Source organism: Amblyomma americanum, chromosome 6 (assembly GCF_052857255.1).
Source record: "Amblyomma americanum isolate KBUSLIRL-KWMA chromosome 6, ASM5285725v1, whole genome shotgun sequence".
NCBI classification, from domain to species: domain Eukaryota; kingdom Metazoa; phylum Arthropoda; class Arachnida; order Ixodida; family Ixodidae; genus Amblyomma; species Amblyomma americanum.
In genome coordinates, this window is record NC_135502.1 from 196999176 (window position 1) to 197019111 (window position 19936).

General features: G+C 49.1%; 1 protein-coding gene across 2 annotated transcripts in view; it reads left to right on the forward strand.

Moving 5' to 3' along the window:
* LOC144094328 (uncharacterized) overlaps positions 1 to 19936 on the forward strand; it is a 52492-nt gene that overhangs the window by 13192 nt on the left and 19364 nt on the right. The window contains exon 2 of one of the 2 annotated variants that reach the window (XM_077628280.1): positions 3446 to 3525. The exons of the other annotated variant lie outside the window; for it this stretch is intronic. Within the exon in view, the coding sequence (XP_077484406.1) occupies positions 3460 to 3525 (66 nt within the window). The 5' untranslated portion in view covers positions 3446 to 3459. The remainder of the gene's footprint in view (positions 1 to 3445; positions 3526 to 19936) is intronic. 2 annotated transcript variants of the gene reach the window in all.

A 19936-nucleotide genomic window follows, 5' to 3' on the forward strand; every position in this document is an offset into this window, starting at 1 on the left:
CACGACCACTTCCGGAAACAGGTACATTTTAGTATTTGTCGATCACCTTTCAAAATACGCGGAAGCGGTAGCACTCCCAGATCAGAAGGCAGACACGGTTGCAAGAGCATTTGTCGAACAGATCGTGCTCCGACATGGACCCCCGAGGCATCTCTTGACAGATCGGGGAACGAACTTCGTGTCGCAGCTAATGAGGAGAGTTTGCGAGCTGCTTAAGATCGCTAAGAAAGCAGACAACACCGTACCATCCGGCTTGCAACGACGCGGTGGAGCGACTGAACCAAACCGTGGCCGGGTTCCTGTCGCATTTTGTTTCGCGCGACCAGCGGGACTGGGACTTGTGGCTCCCGTATGCAATGCTTGCCTACAATTCCGCAGCACACGAGAGCACGGGCGAATCACCATTCTTTCTTCTCTACGGCCGAGACCCGGACCAGCCTAGTGAAGTGCCAGAGGGCCCCCGTCGTGTCCCATACGCTTCACTGGACTATAAGGTTGAGCTAGAATCGCGCTTGCAAGTGGCGAGGGACATCGCAAAGGGGGCCTTAAAGAAAGCGGCGAAGCGCAGGAAGGAGGTGCACGATCGCAGTGCTAGAGACGCGCCGTTTGATATGGAGGACAGCGTGTACATTGAGAACTGCCAAAGGCAGATTGGGCTAGCTCGTAAGTTCCAGACGAAGTGGAGAGGCCCGTGCGAGGTTGTCGAGAAGCTTTCTCCGGCGCTTGATAAGGATACACACAAATCGCCTCAAGTCGGCACCGGTTCAGTATTCACGAAATGAGGAAAGGGAAAGCGCGGATTTTGATGTGGACAGAAGTGAAGCGGAGCGCGCAGATAGTTCGCAAGAAACGCCCTCTCCTGCATTTGTTCGGCAGGCGCCAGAGGTGACGGCCGGAATGCCACCGGATTTACTTCATGCATTGCTAGAAGAAGTGCGCGAGGTTGCCGCGCAGATAACGCCAGGAGAGGCTCCTGCCACGAGCCCTCGCGAGTCTCAAAGCAGACAAAGGGTCACAGACTTACTTGGTATGACTCATGAAGGCCGATATCCGCTGCGAAATCGGAAAGATAAGTCGGACTAATGGCGTAAACAGAGCGGAGTTGTGAACTGGTTAGAATTGTGTAATGCCGCAGCTCATAACATTGCTATGTGCTTATGTGTTAAGATATCAGAGTTGGTAGTTAAACCTTTCTGTCATTAAGTAACATCTTCACAGGAGAGCATGCGGAGCGCATGCAGAACCTGCCCTACTTCCTTTCGTTATCTATATTTTTCTCTGTGCCGTGATCGTGGTAGAAGTGGGAGCTCCTTTGTAACTGTGGTAAATTTATTTCGTCCAGTTTGGACTAGAAAGGAGGGGCTTGGGTGCTGAGTTTCATGTTTATCTGTAAAAGAAGATCAGTGCTGCCCCTGGAGACGCCAGTTATGACAGCTGAGGCACATGGTGTTGTGCAGTGGTGTTGAGTGCAGCAAAAAGTGTTTTGTCGGACGCACTGTGCGAGGCGATTCAGAAAGAGAAGCGGAGCTGCATGGACTCAAATGTTCGGAGAACATTCTTCTGGAGGGTGAGCGAGTGTGACGTTCCTTGTGTGTGCTACGAGGGTCCGCGTTCGACGGCGCGGCGTAGACGGAGCCCCCAGTGGCGGCATAACCACTCAAGGGAAAGCAATTCAGCTGGAAGAGAGGAGATCGGCGACAGCCGGTCTCGTTTTGGAAGCAGCCAGCACACATGTTTTTACTGTATATGGCTGCACGCAACTTGAGTGGGATTGCTTTCGGGCCTGCCGCCATAGACCGCACGGAGAAGACCCAGGTGACAGCTGCGTCCAATTACCGAGCCATACTCGTTGAGAGTGATCGACCAAAACGAAAGGGTTTAAGCACAACCGGACCCCATTTCCATAGTGTCGGCACGTGTCGAACGCCGCCGCCTCCGCCGCGAGGAGACGGGCGTTATCTTCCCCAATTTCCGTGACCGTGCCGGGAACAAAGGGCCTCGTTTCGGCGGGCCTGGCCCCGTGACAAGACGGCGGGCATCATCACCAACACTCCCGAGCATCCTAGGACAAGGGACCACTTTTCCGGCCTTTTAGTGACCTCGCGTTCCGGCCTTGAGTGGCGAGTGTCATTTGATGGAGAACGGAGTTCGGTGACCCGCGGGAACCGTCAGCGGGCCAGAGACCGTCTACCACAGCCGACGCTACCTCGACGACAACCTTCTTTCCCTCGGACTCAACACGTGACGGGGGCGAGACCATAAGTGCGGTGGTGTGTTTGTGCACCCAAGTGAAAGCCCTAGGCCCCTCCCACTCCGGCGTGGGCGTCCTCAACCTAGGGAATGTGGGGAATAAGAAGGATATAAAAATCGACAAGGAGTACGGAAGAAAGAACGCTCGGGACGACATCGTTCGCCAAGGGGGCCTTCAGCGCCGAAGCCCGACGGCGTGCAGCTTCTGCCAGCAACCGTTCGAGCTCAACTCCGGAGCCCCTCCATCGTCCCCATGAAGTCGTCGGCACGTAAGCTCGGACACCCCAGCCTCTGATGTATAATCATAATCATGTATAATTATTGAATATATCTGTTTGTTTAAACTGAGCCATACGGTGTCTCTTTGCCTCTCCGTCCCGTGTGGACCTGCGCATTATGGGGGGTCGTCACACTGGTATGGCAGTGTTTACTTTCATATCCACTTCTTTAAGGCTTGGCATTTCGATATGACTCAGGAAAAATGTAACCTCATCAGCTCATTCAAGAGCTCAGCGTTGAAATGATGTTCTATCACAGTTCCATGTTATGCAGCGCACTATAATCTGCTGCAACACAGCGCGAGAACCACAATGAGAAAAGCTGTGCGAATTAGGCCTAACCGGAAGCTGTAACGGAGTGGCGACACTAAGAAAAAAGGTCAGATATGGTTAAAGCACTGGAGGCTTCACAATAGCAATTCAATTATGTGGATTACTGTAGCGGAAAACGGTGACAAGCCGATATCTTGTACCGCGGTATAGGTAATTCAGCACATTTTTACTCCATATTAATGGAGTAAATGTTTTCGCATATGCAGTATAAAGGGTAGTGCCAACCATTTAAACCTCCATTTGGGCTTATTCTTGTTTACAGTGTGGCTGTATGAACGCGTAAAGATTACATAGGCAAGGGCAAGTCAGTAAAATAAAAATTGGAAATTCCATTTAGAACCAATTCGGCTTTCTGCAAGGACTGCAGGGGACGCTCTGCCTAGCTTCAGAATTTCTACTTCGAAATTTAAATTTCAATAGTTTATAATTTGACATGCGAATTTAATAATTTAATTTCTTTAAATTATCGATAGTATATAATAATCATATCATGCCGTTTTACAGCGTAACATTACAGACCGCTCAAATGTTATAACACAAGCACTTCAGACATCTCTTCACTATTTTTTTTTTATCTATTTCAGGACTTTCAGCTAGCATGACGAAACACCGAAAGCGGGGTTGCACGAAAAGGAAAACTTACGGCCATAAAATAACTTGCCAGGTAGGCTGTTTTCCAGATATTAAGATTCTTCTAGCGCTAACAAAGGCTGTATACTCTTGAGAGCCAGTAAGGAACATGACCCAACGCTCAACAGTCTCGACGCTTACCGATTTGCCTTGAGGAACGTCAAGTTCGTGATTATAGACGAGATTAGTGTGATGTCGTCGGACATCTATTACAAGGGGGATGTGCAGTTGCGGAAAATTGCAGCGAACTACCTCAAGCCTTTTGGAAGCCTAAATATCGTGCTATGCGGCGACCAGCTGTGACAGGTGCCTCCGGTGCGAGCAGCCGAAGTATGCAAGTGTCGCCGGAGTAAACGAGCTTTCAACCTGGACTTTACTTTGCATAGCATGTCTTACATTTCATTGGCTCAAGTCATTCTGCAAAACGAGGCTCGCTTCGCCACCTTATGGACGAGGACTGGGAATGGTTTAAAGCTAAATGACGATGAGCTGGGCTTGATGAATGGGCGGTTCCGAACAAAACACGAAGCCATGACTCAATGTTCAATGGCATCCACCTCTGCTATTCCAACAAGGGTGTCGATGACTAGAATGCGTTGGTCTTGGATAATCACGAGAGCATTGCGAGTCCGCTAACTGACGTTATACAAGGCTCTCGAAATCAAGAGGATCAAGAGGCCCCAGTCTGGCTCTTTCATATTCTATTTGAATTGGAAAACAGTACACGCTGACGATGAACATTGCCTGAAGCCTCATCTTGAAACCGTATAGTCTCGAACCGAAAGCGAAATGAAACGCGACGTGCTGGTGCTCATACTTCGCATTTGGCCAAGTGAGCTAAATCAGCTGTAATTACTTCAGAGCGAAAGCTCTGCTCTTTCAGTTCAAATATGAAGCTCATGTGGCTACGAAATTTGACCTTCAAGCCAGGAGGGGCGAAGGCTTGGCTCTGACGTCATGTCACATGACTCGTCACGCCACGCCACAGCTGCGCGTGTTGAGCCGGCGGCGCTCGATCGCCTCGCAACTATCGAAGCACATGACTCGCTGCGCCTCGCCACAGTTTTGTGTGCAGAACCGACGGCACTCTCGCAACTGTCGCAAATCGCGTGACGTGCCGTTCGCTATGTACGAAAGCGTGTGGCGTGCGCTTACCTTCACACAGAGCCGTGGATGAGCAACGGGCCCGAACTATAGCGCTTCGACGGTTTGTCGTCGCCGTCCAAGCCAAACCATTGATGTGCAATAAAGTTTAACCGAACCATGCCTAACCACGCTTAGCAGAGCTTCCGCTCGTTCATTTGCTTTGGCGTTGGATGCAGTGCAGCGCTGCATTTTGATAAACGACGCACGCGATTCTGTCAGTCCCCTTGTCGCCGCGCCCCATTTGATGTTTTTAGAAGAACTTTTTGTTGGGCTAGATGGTGCATACTGTAACAAAAGACTGTAGCGCGACCAAGACGAACACAAGACAGAGGCACACAGGACTAGCGCTAAACTTCATCTAACTTTATTCACCGATAGAGCAGCAAATATAAGGAAAAAACCCCGATCACGTGCAGACACCATGTCACATACACCACTATCAACAGAACCGTTCAAGATATGCCATGTGAATTTATACAAATCGGAGATGGCATATCTTGAACGGTTCTGTTGATAGCGGTGTATGTGACATGGTGTCTGCACGTGATCGGGGTTTTTTCCTTATATTTGCTGCGCTATCGGTGAAATAAAGTTAGATGAAGTTTAGGGCTAGTCCTGTGTGCCTCTGTCTTGTGTTCGTCTTGGTCGCGCTACAGTCTTTTTGTTACCCATTTGATGTGTCAGCCTCGACGATTAGATAAACGGCTTTGTCTCATCAAGTGGACGCGTGCGATTTCAAGGAGTGCCCATTAAGCACATAGTGGAGTACTCGGGCATTGTACTCGGCTCTGGCCACTCCATCTCCCAGCCGTCTGTGCGGTTAGCCCTCTATTCGAGTCTGCCCACGTCAACACGGGGTGACCGGCACTACGTACTGTGAACGTGGCGAAGCCGGCAAGCACGAGAGAAGGAAGAAGAATCGAAGACGAGCTGACGCGGCCAGGAATGCGTGATTACAGGGTGCGAGTCCTTACATGCAATCCTGCTGAACGCATTCGTCGACCGCCGCTTCGTGCGCGTGAGCAGTTACGAATTGAGTAAAAACATATACTACGCCCGTTTCTTCTTTTTTTTCCTAGCAGGGTACATGTTATTTGCATTTACAATGTGAATTCAATCAATGAGTTTGTTTTTCTTCTACTTATTTTCTACGAGAAGTTGCGCTTTTGGCATTTGCATACCACTTAAAATCGGGCGCAAGGTTTTCGCGTAGCCGAGTATTACATGAAAACATGGTTTTCTTCTGTAATTGAGGGGTTGCGCTGATGTCATGCAGTAGCCGCTGTATTGGTGATCGCCACCATGGCGCCAGCCTCTGCGCAGTCTGTCGCAGCCGGGGCAGGCGCGTACTGTGGGTGCATGCATCATCGTCAAGGCGTCTGTGACATAACGTGCGCCGCACAAATGCACTTGACACAGCGCGCTACGGCGTGGGCTTATCGCTTGAAAGTGGCGTAGGCTGCCATTGATTACCTTTAGCTTACCGCTGACTTCGAGCGCACTCAATAGCGATGATGTCAGAAAGCGGGCGTAAGTTTTGCAAAGCCTTTCGGCATTGCAGTCGAATCTCGCTATAGTGAAGCAGTTTATACCGAAATAATAGATATAACGAAGTAATTTGTATTCTGTGTCCAAGCTCCCATAGAAATCCACGTCTTTGAAATCTCGTTTTTACGTAGTAAAGTTTCCTCAAATAGAGACACAACGAAGTCAAAGCGAGCATTAGCCATTTCGCGCTGCGTACATCGTTTTGTAAGGACGCTCAACATTTCCGTACCGATTCGACAAGGCAGACTGGAATTACTACCCATAGCCCACTCTGTCTAGCACCGCACAAAACGTGCGAAAAACTTTTTCTAACAAAGCCCGCATGGTGGCCTTTTCCGGAGGTTCGTTGGCTTCGGCGCGCGACGAAATTTTGACGTCGGCACACCCAGTTTCGCCGAAACTCCGCCGCAGTACGCATGCGCGCCCTGAGGGTTGTCAAGGCCTCTCCCCCGCTCCCGCTCTCCCGCCTCCTCGCTGCACACGGCTCGCTTAAACCCCGTCTGCAGCAGTTTCCGTTTTCGAAGTCTGGCCTTTCTGCAATGTGCTCAGTGTGCTTGACGGCATCGACTTTCCCCCCGGTTTCACTGGGCCAACATTAATGACATCGGTGGAAAACGAAAAAGGAATACAATCCAACTTTTTGACAAGTTGTGGCGTCCTGTGAGGAGTGGAGAAAATTTATCTGCTGCTGTTTGAAAAGAAACGCACATGGGAGAAGCAGCCTGGTTCCCGAGCGCCAACTGAGCCTGCGAAGTTAAAGATGTGTGCTTGACAGCTGCCGCCATCTGTCGCATGCTACTGCCGCTAACATGAACAGCGCATGCGATCTAGGAGCTGTCGCTTTGTTTTCAACCTGTGGAGCTGGACGAGGGGAGGCGCGCAGAGCATCCGCGTGAAAAATGCTGGTTTGGTGTGACCAGATGGCGACCGTAATCGAAGCAGTTGCATAGGGTTCGAAGAAAAGTCACATAACGAAGGATTTTGACGTAGCTCTGATCACGTTGTCTACAACCCTTGACAACAAAGAAGCTTTAACTAACGCCGTCGTCGCCCGTGGTGTGGAGGATGAGAACGAGGAAGGAGAGGCAAATCCCAACTCGACACGTGGGCAGGAGGGGAATGGGGTGAAAAGGGCAAGAGAGAAAGGCAAGGCGAATTCACAAGGGTGGAAAGTTGATATGTAGCGCGAACCGAACGAAGGACAAACAACAAGCTACACATCACTGGCGCTTACCTCCGACTGAAGGAAACGTAAGGTGACCACAAACAAGCGCATGCGCCCCGAAAAGCCGATGAAAGAAAAAAAAAACAGGTGAACGGGCTAAGACGTCAGTGATTTATCTGCCTTAAGAATTGCCGGCTCTCTTTTTGGCAGAAATATAGACGGCTCGCTTGCAGATTTATTTTCCAAGGCAGCAATAAGCGCTGCTTCAATGATTTCACGGGTTAACCATTCACGGTGCCTGGCCACGATGGAGCACTTATACAAAAACGGAACTCAACCACACTCTTTACAATTAGCAGCCAAGTTAGTACCGTTTAAGGTTTTCATGTTGTTTTTGTGTTCACTAAGCCTATCATTCAAGCAACTCCCGGATTGACCAACATAAGGCCTGCCACAAGAAAGTGGGATGTTGTAAACGGTGCCCTCGGTATATTTTACAATTTTTGTTCGGTGCTTGATGGTACAATGAATGTTGGGACGTTTATCGGCGGGCAAATTTTTTTTTTTACATAGGACACTTAATTTCACAGTGGCTCAAAAAATTCTCACTGTAGGTTTCCTTCAGTCGGAAGCGCCTGTGTTGTGTACCTCTTTCTTTTTGTCCGTCCTGTTTGCGCTACATATCATGGAACAAGGCGAATGAAAAACGTAGCGTGCTAGGAACTAGAACGAAGCGGAGATACCTTGTTTTCGAAGTTTTGAGAGCCGTTTTCGCGTTTTTTTTTTTTGTCATTAGACTTCGGTTTGCTATGCCCATTTCTCACGAGACATCGCTGTTATGCAGTGAAGTGTTATAACCAGGGTGTTCGCATGTCGTGCGGTAGGAGCCAATCAGAGCCGATACTCGGGCCGAAATCGCCTTTTCGCGCCTATAGCTCTGTCACTGTAGCCCGTGTCGGCTTTTGCGCCTAGAAAGCAGCAGCACTAGATATCCTGAATTGGCCTCTCCATATCCTCTTCTAGGCGCTGAACCCAATGCAAGTCGAGGAAAAAATATTCGGCCAAGTCGGGGCCACTCGGTACCCGTGTTGAAGAAGTTTCCCTCAACACGCATCGGTGGTGTGCTGAACGCTACCTAGGTTGTCCTCGGTCACCGCCGTCGCATGTAAATCTGTTCGTATGCAAAATGCTACCTACAGCTGCAAAAAGAGATGACCGGGACGCTTGAACTTCGTTATAGCGAGTTTCATCCATATTACAACCGACATTCACTGTTAATTTATCACTGAATTTCTTCATAAAACCACTTGGATTCGATCACATACGGCGCGAAAAGTCACAGAAAATAAAAAAGCCAGAAGAAAATCCACAAACGCCTGCCTTTTTATAACCGCTGCTACTGGGATCGACAGGTTATACACATATCGTAGCGTTAAGGCCTCGCACAACTCGCGAATCGCAACCTGTGTATACGAAGAATGTCAGCCGTGTTCAGTCAACCACTCATACGGATAAAACGATGACGACACCATCGCAATCACTCACTTCAGCCAATCCTTGCAAGAGCGATTTCTTTTATGCAGTGCTTAATTCCACGGATGATTTATGAGCGCAATTCCCTTCCAGAAAGCGGGTCCGCAAACTTTGGCCATGCACTGAAGCAGTATCTACGTGGCTGACAAATGCTGCGGCGTTCTTGTGCTTACAGGATTTTCAAAATGTATTGTTTGCTTTTTTTCTCTTCCTATTCTCTTTTTGCTGAACTGAAATTGTGCCTCTACGTTGCCTCTGCGTGTAAGCTCTAGGGTTGACCACCGTTTTTCTTCTCTTGCTCTGTACTGTATAGTTACGTACGCCGGACCCTCCTGCTGGGCGCAGAATACTAGCCTGCATTATTATGAAATAAATAAATTAATTAACAAGCCGGCTAGACTTATGAGCGCCCAGAAACAGCGTTGCAACGCAATGACATGAGATTTGTTGGACTGCTTTAGTACGGCTGACCTTAAATTTTCTTCCATTTCGTCTACGTTTTTCGCGCTGTTATTTTTTTAAATATGTATCACCAACTCGCCCGCGTAGGTATTGTGTTAAATTAACGACAGCGTAGCGAACTATAGAAAGGGACATGATAGGCTTACCGTTAAGAGCAATGCAGAAGTTTGGTCTGGTGAGTACTCACGGTAAAAAGCCGCGCAACTGGACGGGACACAAATCAGCGCGTGTGGTGTCTTTTTTCTCTTTTGTGTCCCGTCTGGGTGCGCTGTTTTTCTTCGAACGGATAACGTTAAGAGATAGGAAGAGTGGGTCAGGGAATGAATGCCATTTAATGGTATGCTAGTCGAAATCAAGAAGAAGAAATTTGCTTGGGCTGCGCATGTACTGCGAAGGAAGGATAGCTGATGGGCCTTAGGGTAACAGAGTGGATTCCAAGAGAAGGCAAGTGTTGCAGGAGGCTGCAGAAAATTAGGTGGACAGACGAGATTAGGAAGTTTTCGGAGATTAGCTTGGCACAGCTGGCAACGAACAGGGTTAACTGCGTGGAGAGATATAGGAGATGACTTTGCCCTGCAGTGTGAGTAGGCATGATGAGGATTTACGGTGCCCCGAGGCGACCTAGGCCAGCTGAGACACGTATACAGGCGGATACAAAATGGACGGTGGCTGCCGGCTGAAGGCGGAATGGGCAAAGCCAAATTATGGCGCTATGGAGATGGGCACCGATTACACGCGGCACTGCACAGTGAAGTGGTGCCGCCACGCCGCAGGAAATGAAACGGGAAGCCGTGATGCCCCGATGAGGAGTGCGCCTACTGCTACTCTAAGAATGCAACACTGTAAACGCACTCCTTGTAAGCTTGTTTGCTCATTACGTGGACGGTTGTAGGTCCGTGCGCACGCGTCCAAGAGCGCACTAAACGGAGAAGAGGAGGTCGCTCGCCAGATCACGCGGGGCAAAGCGGCTGCCGTGAGAGAGTGGCTTGAGGGGAAACTGTTAGCCAGTCAGTCCGTCAGTCGGGAACGGGTAACTGCATCCCAGCAGAGACACAAAGAGGGACACGCTGTTGTCCCGTGTCCTTGTTTGTCTTTGTCGCGAGTTTGCCTGCTACAAGCCGCCGGGGTGGCTAAGTGGTTACGACGCTCTGCTGCTGACCCTGAAGACGCGGACGCGATCCCGGCCGCGTCGGTCGAATTTCGACGAAGGCGAAATTCTAGAGGCTCGTGTACTCTGCGATGTCAGTGCATGTTCGAGAACCCGCAGGTGGTCGAAATTCCCTGAGCCCTTCATACGGCGTCCCCCATAGCCTGATTTGGGACGTTAAATGTCCATAAAAAAAATACCTGCCACAACACGAGAGGAAAAGCGAGACGCACGTATAGAGGGCAGAAAGAGCGATGACGAATGAGACGTTTTCGTACCCAGCGAAGTGGAGAAAAGCGGAATACATCACAGGCGCTAAATAGAAACAGCGAGACTACAGCGAAGACGCATGCCCCATAATGAATTATGCAACGTTCGCGTACGGTTCGGGGACAATTTCGCAGAAACGATGGGTGCGTGTGCAGCGGTCTTCGGTTCAGACTGCTTGTGTTCGAGGTGTCCCCGTATATGCTCTGGACCTGAGTGCAAAGGTGGAGAACTAAAACGTGACTGAGCTTATGGCATGTACCGCGTGTCGGCCGTCGTAGCATATAGACCCTCTTAAAAGCCAGTATTCTGAATATATTGCCGCCAGGTGTTCCCGGGCGGCGCCTTGAGAACGAAGTGAGACGCGCGTGCTCTTGCAGCTGGGACACTGCTTGACTGCTTGCGGCCTGTGCCTATCCCTTTTTGGTTCTGCAACCTATTTGTGACAACATGTTGGGAGTCGAGACCTTTGGGAAGCAGGCGCAGAGGTTTCGCGTTGAGGGCTTTCGTATGTAGTCGCGACCTCGCAGCTTCCCCAGAGGGGCGTACTTTTTTTTTTTATTCGAGAAGTGTGCCATGAGGCATAAGTTGAAAAAGAAAGGGGCTGGGAAGGAATGCACGGGATTGAAAGTTGAAAGAAGCGTACTTAGCCTTTGAGCTCACTTCTTTCCATTTTCGCAGAATGAGCGGGCAGATGCAGAGGCAGCGCATGTCCTGCCAGAGTTGGATTTCGACATGACCTCCGTGACTCAATGTTGTTCTGCTGCGATAGCAAAGCAATACCTGAAAACCACCACGGGCAGGTGGTATCGGCCTCTTGCCCATTTTATTTTTATCATTCCTCCTTTGCAAGCCTTTTCTCTTCCCAGGAGCATTTGTAATAGCAACGCCTATCTGTGCCAGGGGAAGTTCTCTTTTTATAGCCTTTGGGCTAGCTAGCGAACATGAACAATGTCCAAAATTCGAGGACAAAAATTTTGAAATGGGAAAAATTGTAAGGTACTGTTATGAAAATATTGAAGGTAAGCGTCCATGCCTCCGATATGTAACAAAATCTTTATTTTAAAGTTTCTCCACCCCTCGCATCGACCAGTTAAGACTGCCATAGAGAACAAATGGGGAATGCTTTTGACGATAGCAAGAAGTTAATAACAAACAAATGCACGCCTGCCGACGGTAGCCATGTGGATTTATTGATTGTTATAACGAAATTTTAATATATAAAAAAATTGCGTTTATAAAGTCTTTCCCGTCCAAACATACTTCTGGCTTGGTTTATAGGGGTTTAACGTCACAAAGCAACTCAGGCTATGAGGGACGCCGTAGCGAAGGGCTCCAGAAATTTCGACCACCTAGGGTTCTTTTACGTGCACTGACGTGGCACAACACACAGGGCCTCTAGAATTTCGCCTCCATTGAAATTCTACCGCCGCGGCCGGGATCGAACCCGCGTCTTTCGGGCCAGCAGCCGAGCGCCATAACCACTCAGCCACCGCTGCGGCACAGCTCTGGTTACAGCTGCGGTTAAAAATCAAGGGCTAAAGAATATATTTTTGTCACGTATTGCTCGTTATTTACTCCTTGTCGTACAAACAAGTGAGTCTGAATGCAAAGGGTCCCTGTACAGTGTTGGTCATTTCAAATAAACAAGTCCAGTGCGAAGGTTCGCCCTTCATAATGGTCGCTGCAATATGTTTGACCCATGCTCCACCTGAAAGTTAGTGACAATCCTAATGAAAACACACTAGCACTCTCTTTCGACTAAGCGAGTCTCCTCGCCTACTCTGCTCGCTGTCAACGCGCAACTGTGACGATGCAGGCACTAAACATTTCATTGGTCTTTCGTTATAATTCGCAGGCCAATGGCGGACGTCGTCTGCTAACTTAATTATTTTGTTTATTACCCTCGGGGCCCAAGTCGGGTGTTAGAAATGGGAGTGAAGTGCGTAAAATTACAAAAGTAAGAGAAAAACACAGACATATATACAACGGTACCAAACTAAAAAATACCGCTGCAAAAATGATTAGTTATAGGAACACCAAAATATAAGATGGTACGAATAAATGTTAAGTTGCGCTGATAAGATTAACTGGGAACACAAAATGAGCTGTTAGAGCATTTTTGAACAAGGTAATGTCTTTCATAGAAACTAGCGCCTCGACAAGGTGGTTCCACGCAATAATTGAACTCGGCAGGAATCAATTGTGAAAGGCCATTGTGGGGCATGCAAAAGATTCAATTTTATGACACTGGTCTACGCGACGTGATGTATAAGGGGGCCGCTGAAGCAAATGATCGTCAAGTGTATTGTGATAGTATATTTTATGTAGCAGACACAGTCGAAGTATCTGACGTCTTTGTGACAGTGCAAGACACTGCTCTCAGTCCTTCTCGCTGCGCCGTTCCTTTAATACAAACTAACAAACAAGCAAGCTTTTAGTGTCTTGCACTCTGAGTGGTATGGGTGTTGGGGGAACCTCCCTGCTCAGGGGGCAGCAGCTGTCACTTTGCAAGTACGCGCATTGCGCGTGCCGTGCTTGGGGAGACATGCGCTTGGCGTTCGCCACAGTGATAAGGCAGGGTGTTTACGACACAAACTAACAAACAAGCAAGCTTTTAGTGTCTTGCACTCTGCGTGGTATGGGTGTTGGGGGAACCTCCCTGCTCAGGGGGCAGCAGCTGTCACTTTGCAAGTACGCGCATTGCGCGTGCCGTGCTTGGGGTGACATACGCTTGGCGTTCGCCACAGTGATAAGGCAGGGCGTTTACAACACAAACTAACAAACAGGCAAGCTTTTAGTGTCTTGCACTCTGCGTGGTATGGGTGTTGGGGGAACCTCCCTGCTCAGGGGGCAGCAGCTGTCACTTTGCAAGTACGCGCATTGCGCGTGCCGTGCTTGGGGTGACATACGCTTGGCGTTCGCCACAGTGATAAGGCAGGGTGTTCACGACACAAACTAACAAACAAGCAAGCTTTTAGTGTCTTGCACTCTGCGTGGTATGGGTGTTGGGGGAACCTCCCTGCTCAGGGGGCAGCAGCTGTCACTTTGCAAGTACGCGCATTGCGCGTGCCGTGCTTGGGGTGACATACGCTTGGCGTTCGCCACAGTGATAAGGCAGGGCGTTTACAACACAAACTAACAAACAAGCAAGCTTTTAGTGTCTTGCACTCTGCGTGGTATGGGTGTTGGGGGAACCTCCCTGCTCAGGGGGCAGCAGCTGTCACTTTGCAAGTACGCGCATTGCGCGTGCCGTGCTTGGGGTGACATACGCTTGGCGTTCGCCACAGTGATAAGGCAGGGCGTTTACAACACAAACTAACAAACAAGCAAGCTTTTAGTGTCTTGCACTCTGCGTGGTATGGGTGTTGGGGGAACCTCCCTGCTCAGGGGGCAGCAGCTGTCACTTTGCAATTACGCGCATTGCGCGTGCCGTGCTTGGGGTGACATGCGCTTGGCGTTCGCCACAGTGATAAGGCAGTGCGTTTACAACACAAACTAACAAACAAGCAAGCTTTTAGTGTCTTGCACTCTGCGTGGTATGGGTGTTGGGGGAACCTCCCTGCTCAGGGGGCAGCAGCTGTCACATTGCAAGTACGCGCATTGCGCGTGCCGTGCTTGGGGTGACTGATCCGGAGTTCCCGGGTTCGAACCCGACTGCGGCGGCTGCGTTTTTATGGAGGAAAAACGCTAAGGCGCTCGTGTGCTGTGTGATGTCAGTGCACGTTAAAGATCCCCAGGTGGTCGAAATTATTCCGGAGCCCTCCACTACGGCACCTCTTCCTTTCTTCTTTCACTCCCTCCCTCTTTTATCCCTTCCCTTACGGCGGGGTTCAGGTGTCCAATGATATATGAGACAGATACTGCGCCATTTCCTTTCCCCAAAAGCCAATTATAATTATTATTATTATTGGGGTGACATGCGCTTGGCATTTGCCACAGTGATAAGGCAGGGCGTTTACAACACAAAATAACAAACAAGCAAGCTTTTAGTGTCTTGCACTCTGCGTGGTACGGGTGTTGGGGGAACCTCCCTGCTCAGGGGCCAGCAGCTGTTACATAGCAAGTACGCGCATTGCGCGTGCCGTGCTTGGGGTGACATGCGCTTGGCGTTCGCCACAGTGATAAGGTAGGGCGTCTACAACACAAACTAACAAACAAGCAAGCTTTTTATTGTCTTGCACTCTGCGTGGTACGGGTGTTGGGGGAACCTCCCTGCTCAGGGGCAAGCAGCTGTTACATAGCAAGTACGCGCATTGCGCGTGCCGTGCTTCCGAGGAACACAGGCGGACGCTAGGTATAGAAAAGCCTTTATTCGTACCGATCAGCGATGTTATACAGGCTGATCGGTCGAGGGTGAGGGGAGGAAGGAACGAGGAAAAGCGTGAGAGAAATGCGCTTGGCGTTCGCCACAGTGATAAGGCAGAGCGTTTACAACATTTCTCTTCCCTTAATGATAAAATCGCTGTATTGGCTTCTTTTGGCGCGTGGAACGTCGCAGTGACTGCGGCGTGCATGGTGGCTCCGCCGATGCAGTTTCTTCCTGCTGCTGCCGCTGGCCTTTTTCTTCTTGCGCTGCTGACGAATTCACAAAGGTGCAAGGATGGATGATAAATTCGGCATGAACTTTGCATAAAATGTAATCATGCCCAAAAATACGCTCGGGTGCTGCACATTTTGCCGACAAGGAGCTCTCATGATTGCTTCCATATGCTGCTCTGTCGGATGTAATCCCCCACGGTCAATTCGGGGACCTAAGTAGGAAACCGACGCCCGGCGAAATTTACATTTGTCCAGGCTGAGGTTAACCCCGTGCTTCTGGAGACGCTGGAGCACAAGCCTTCATGTATCGGTGCCGCCGTGTTTTTCCCATATCAGTAAATCGTCGAGGAAAGCCCGGACACCTGATATGCCTTGCAATACAGTGTCCATTTTCTGTTGAAAAATTGCAGGCGCGGCAGCTATACCGAAAGGCAAGCGGTTGTAGCAGAACCCCCGGTGCACAGTTTGTTGGACTGGTCATCGAGAGGGATCTGATTATAGGCGTCACGCAGGTTGAGCGTGCTGAATTGCTCAGCGCCATTTAATGACGCAAAAATGTCATCAATAAGAGATAGCGGGTATTGCTCCAGCTCGCATGCAGGGTTTAGGGTTACTTTGATATTTGCGCAGATTCGAACGGTGCCATCCTTTTTAAGTACCGGCACAATTGGTGTAGCCCACTCTGAGTGTGTTACAGGGGACAACACACCGATGGCTTTAAGCCTTTCAATCTCTTTGGATACCTTGTCGCGCCAAGCAAATGGAAGAGAACGGGCCTTACAGAATTTGGGTGTGGCTCCTTCTTTAAGTTGCAGATGCACTGGTGGTCCGTCTATCAGGCCCAATTCTGTGCTGAAAACGTCTTGGAAATCGGAGATCACATCGTCCACAGTCGATGCACAGTTGTTCACGAAGCTCTCCCCCAGCTTCACACCGATGTTGAGGACTGACGACCTGGCGTTGCTGAGTTTTGATATCAAGTCGCGTCCGCAGAGGCTTGGTCCTGAGCAGTCGATAACAATGAGCCCTCGACGATAGTACCGTTGTACGAGACAGGCATATCCAACTGCCCCAGTACTGGCAAGGTCCCTAAGTAACAGGAAAGCTTTGTGGCATGGTGACAATGGTGGCCACTGTTTCCTGTGCTGCTCAAAAATTTGCCTAGGCACAATGCACACAGCTGAACCAGAATCTACAATCATCGGTATATCGCTGTCACACCACGTGAACTTTCGACGAATCGGAGGTTCCAACTGAGATTTCCGAGATGCGACCAAAGTCCAGATGTGCATTCTGTCGGCCGCGTCATCCAAGGTTCCCTCAGTTACATTTAAGGCCCGGCTTGACCTGCTTCGAGCATGGGTTTTCTGGCGTTCCTTGCTGACATCGCTAAGTCACTTTTTTACAAGGTGCCCGAACCTGCCGCAGCGGTAGCATCGAGATTTCATCCAGCTACACGCGTTTCCATTGTGTTTTGTGCTTCCGCACCGTCCACACTCGAATAACGGCTCGTCGCAGGTCCATCGCCGCGAGCTCAGAGCTAAGTGCTATCGCCTCGGCTTCCTTCAGGGTGAGGTCTGTTTTCGCCAGCAGCTGCTTTTGCAGGGCACTTGACCTGACGCCGCATACTATCTTCTCGCGAAGAATTCTATCGAGCATGCTTTTGAAGTTGCAGCCATCCGCTATTTGGCGAATTTCAACAATGAATGTATGAACAGACTCACCTTCAAACTGGCGCCGGTTGAAAAAGCGGAAGCTCTCAGTTATTCCGTGGCGTTTTGGGTCGAAATACGCACTCATGACTTCAATTACTTCTTCGTACTTCAGCGCATTAGGCTTCTTCGGTGCAACTTTTCCTCAAAGTACTTTGTACTGGGTGTGTGCTCAGTGCAGAAATGAGCAACGCCCTCTCCTTCATTGAATCTTGCATTCTAGTTGCTTCAAAGTAGGCTTCAACTTTCGTCAGATACGCCCTCCAGTTGTCCCTGCGGTCGTCAAACTCGGGAAGCTGCTGATGCACCATGGCCGAAATGGTTATGTCCAATGGCTCCGTCTTGACCGTCGTTTCAAGTTGGCTCTCGTCGTGGGTTTGCATTGAGCTCGTCGCTACTGTTACATAGGAAGTACGCGCATTGCGCGTGCCGTGCTTCCTTGGAACACAGACGGACGCTCGGGATAGAAAAGCCTTTATTCGTGCCGATCAGCGAAGTTATATAGGCTGACCGGTCGAGGGTGAGGGGAGGAAGGAACGAGGGAAAGCGTGAGAGACATGCGCTTGGCGTTCGCCACAGTGATAAAGCAGAGCGTTTACAACACAAACTAACAAACAAGTAAGATTTTTAGTGTCTTGCACTCTTCGTGGTATGGGTGTTGGGGGAGCCTCCCTGCTCAGGGGACAGCAGCTGTCATGCGTTACCGCTTTTGCGTCTCCTAAGTGCATTTGCTTTCAGCCAGGTTTCGACCACTCCCTAGAGGATGTCACCTCTTGTGAAAGAGGCGGAATCAATGAGTCTTTTTAGAGAATTTTTCGGCCGCGCGTTCCAAAGACAGCATCCGACAACCGAAGTGGTGTAGCAAACTTTAGGCCAGAAGGTGGGCAGTGACCAAAAGAGAGTCTCAGAAAAAAACGAGCGCTTAGTTGCAACTGTTTATCCTAAAATGATGGGGGTAGCTTTAAATACGACTGTGCTAGGAAGGGCCACGTGGACGGAGCGTTGGAAATGTTTTCTTTATTGTGTTGACTGTCTGATTCAACGTAACCTCAATATTTTTTTCTTGGTGAGTATCATAGATGGGCGCTCACGTATTCGTCCTCTTTCATTGCCACCATAGAGCAGACTTCGATTATTTCCCTGGCGTTTTTGTTTTCATGTTTTTGAATTACGCTTGTTTTTTCCAACATCTTGGTGCGAAGGCTGTTTTTGCGTTTCAAAGGCGACTTTACAACATGCGTCGCTATACTGCGTTTCATACATAGCAGGCAATGCTGCTCAAGCTATAGCGCACCTGTTCGCGGAGGCGAAATAAGTCTGCGCCCTGCAAGTAGCTCGCCATGGAACCACAGTGAACACAAGCATATTTCGCTGCGACAAACCTGGAGTGTCGTGACTGGTACCTGCTGGACTTCGCTTTACACATTGAGGCTTCGAGAAGCAAGAATTACATGTGAGAATGAGTATAATAGGCTGTTCGTAGGAGGAATCCCTCCTACTCAAGCCACGCCCAAAAAGTAGTTCACACTCAGAGAAAATTATAGCCAGGTGGTCTGAAAACAACGCCTCATGGTTTCGACCGCGATTTTCAATGCTACCACATCGCTTTATACCGCTCTTTGTTTTCGTCCAAACGTCGCCGTAGTGTCAAGGAGAACGAATGTTACGTGGCGGAGTAATATGGTATCGCGGACGTACTACTTCCGGAGCCTCCGCAGCGTTACCTGCTATGTGTGAAACTGAGTGTAGGTTTAAAATATGCTGATGCAGCATGTTGCATGTACTCAGCGCGTGCACAATGTCTACAGAATATTAAAAATGCATAAACCTGTATTAACTGAAATGTTCACATATTGTCTCAATCTTATCGTAGGAATCTTATCCGAGCTTATCCGAGGATTTCTCTGCTCACGTTCGATTTATCCGGAAAAAAATATGGGATGCAACGCAATCTTATCGTGACAGTGGCTCGAAGGTTCATTTGCGTTATGACCACGTCTTTATCGATAGCGTGCGGTACAACTGGGATGATGTTGAGAAAAGTTTGGTCAAAGATTCGAAATCAACGCCCCCGGACACTGCTGCTGCTAATGCTACTGCTGCCAAGCCACCCGCTGATTCTGACTGACGGGACACCGCCGCCAACCTTCGTGTTCTGAACATCAATGCCAGAAGTTTAGTAAACAAGCTTCCAAATTTTATCTCTTTAATCCTAACTCATTCGCCTGATGTCATTGCGGTCATCGAAACGTGGCTACATGATGGTATAATTGACTCTGAAATAACTCCTCCAGGTTTCGTTGTAATTAGGGCGGACAGGCAGCATGGGAAAGGAGGCGGTGTCGCTCTCTTCATTAAGTCTAGTCTGAAATTTTTTGAAATTTCGGTCCCTGTCGAAATAGAGTCAACTTGGTGCAAACTCTACGTAGGTAACAAATCATTTGTTATCGGTGCGGTGTATCGACCACCAGGCACTTCCGTAGACCACGTGCATTCTTTAAGTAACTTCTTGCGTTCTCATCATATCAACAATGCAAATATAATTATCCTAGGAGACTTCAATCTTCCCGGAATTCAATGGCATACATTATCCATTACTGGTCAAGACATTGCAATCAGTAATGAACTTGTCAATTTTTCTTTGTCATTTGGATTAAAACAGATAGTTGATAAGTCCACGAGGTCTTCGGCAATACTGGATCTGGTGTTTTTAAGCTCTTCTCTTTTCGCGACGAATTTTACATGCGAAGTCGTCGAGGGGATATCTGATCATAACGCTGTTCTTGTTTCGATCCCATGTTCTATTCCTTCCTCAAAACTAACTTATTCAACATTTCCAGATTTCAGTAGAGCAGACGACGTGCCTATCCTGGATTTATTAAGTGACGCATTTGAACAGTTTCAGCACCTCAGCATATCATGT